The sequence below is a fragment of the Priapulus caudatus genome, unplaced genomic scaffold (genome assembly GCF_000485595.1).
Source record: "Priapulus caudatus unplaced genomic scaffold, Priapulus_caudatus-5.0.1 Scaffold129, whole genome shotgun sequence".
Taxonomy (NCBI): Eukaryota; Metazoa; Priapulida; class Priapulimorpha; order Priapulimorphida; family Priapulidae; genus Priapulus; species Priapulus caudatus.
The window spans coordinates 464,810-466,296 of NW_014577190.1; the positions used below are offsets into that span (position 1 = coordinate 464,810).

Genomic DNA, 1,487 nt, shown 5'->3' on the forward strand with positions numbered 1-1,487 from the left:
GTTGTTGTTTTTTTTGCATATTTTGTTGGCTTAATTTGCAATTTTTTTTGGCTTAAAATGGTCGTCGCGTCATGCTGATTCAGAATATATATATGGTGTTGGGGGTCACCTCTTACGGGTCTCGAGAAGATAGACGGACAGAGTGACAGACAGATTCCCCCATTTATGTAGTAGATGTACTATACATTACATAGTATATATATATATATATATATATATTCAATATATTTGTAAATGCAAAATTCTAACATTACATCTGTTGATATGTTTTTTATTTCGATCTTATAAATATCATGGTAAGTTCATCACTAACTTTACAGCTCAATGACATTAAGTGATGTGTTCTTTCAACCCACATGGCGTAGTGCAGTGGATCAGTGTTGTTACTTGTAGCCACATTGGAGTTTTGAAGTCATAAAGGTACAACCCTATCTATAACCATCAGCACATGAATTCAGGATGTCCATGTAACATCAAGAGTAGATAATAACACAAGAGTGTCCAGTCCAGTTGTGTTATTATCTACTCTTGGTAACATGTATAATGGCCATGCATTTATGTGCTAAGGATGATTTCTGACAGGTTACGGATACGCAACAACGTGCTGCTAAAGCAGTTAGTGATAACTGTTGCCACCTCAGACCAGTCCTACATGCCTCAGCTTGTGAGCGTGTCTGTTGGCAAGACCCCAGATAAGTTAAAAGAGATCAAGGAAGTGAGAGTCCCAAGCAATGTTACAGGTATATTGTTGCAGCCACATATGCTGCAAATGCAGGTTTAATATTCAAATCAGTATTTTCGTATGACTAGTGTTTTGTTACACATACACTAGTATATTATTGTGATTATTATAGTACATTATAGTGAGAAGAATAATGAAGATAATCCACGTGGGAAAGGATTAATTTTATTTGTGATAAGTTTAAATAAACAGTGAGATTTCTTAGTATGGAATAAATACTTCCATTACTTACTTAATACTTAATGTAATACTTCCATTATGATAAATTGCTATCATTTCGTTTCAGGAGATGTCACACTACTGGAAAACACCAAGTCTGTCTTTCCATTTGTCCAGATCAACATCAAGCGTTGCCATAGTGATGGATGTGACACACGTGTTCGAGGTATCAAAACACTTGGGCAGAGAGTGCACTATTCTCCGGGCCTATCTGTTACTGATGCTACCGCAATATGGTACCTGCAGGCAAGTATGCCTATTTTGCTTAAACATAGCTATTTTTTAAAAAAGACTGCAAAATTTGAGAAGGCTCACCAAGCTAGAAAACATAACGTGCTCTTGTAAAATGTTAATAATTATGTATTAAGTGTCATCTAGTGTCTTGTAGGATATCTTTTATAAATAGCCATTTTAACATGCTCCTGTGTGACATCATCAATTACTTCCATTTCTAAAATGCCCCTCTGGAATTTCATCAAATGTTGTATATTTGTAACATGCTCCTGTGTGACATCATCAATTACTT

The 1,487-nt window shown here is 35.4% G+C and overlaps 1 protein-coding gene across 1 annotated transcript in view; it reads left to right on the plus strand.

Annotated features, from left to right (window-relative positions):
* The window catches only part of LOC106805835 (zinc finger ZZ-type and EF-hand domain-containing protein 1-like), a 41,030-nt gene that overhangs the window by 10,952 nt on the left and 28,591 nt on the right, over positions 1-1,487 (plus strand). Inside the window, exons 4-5 of the mRNA XM_014807592.1 lie at positions 583-740; positions 1,029-1,207. Coding sequence (XP_014663078.1) covers positions 583-740; positions 1,029-1,207 — 337 coding nt within the window. The remainder of the gene's footprint in view (positions 1-582; positions 741-1,028; positions 1,208-1,487) is intronic.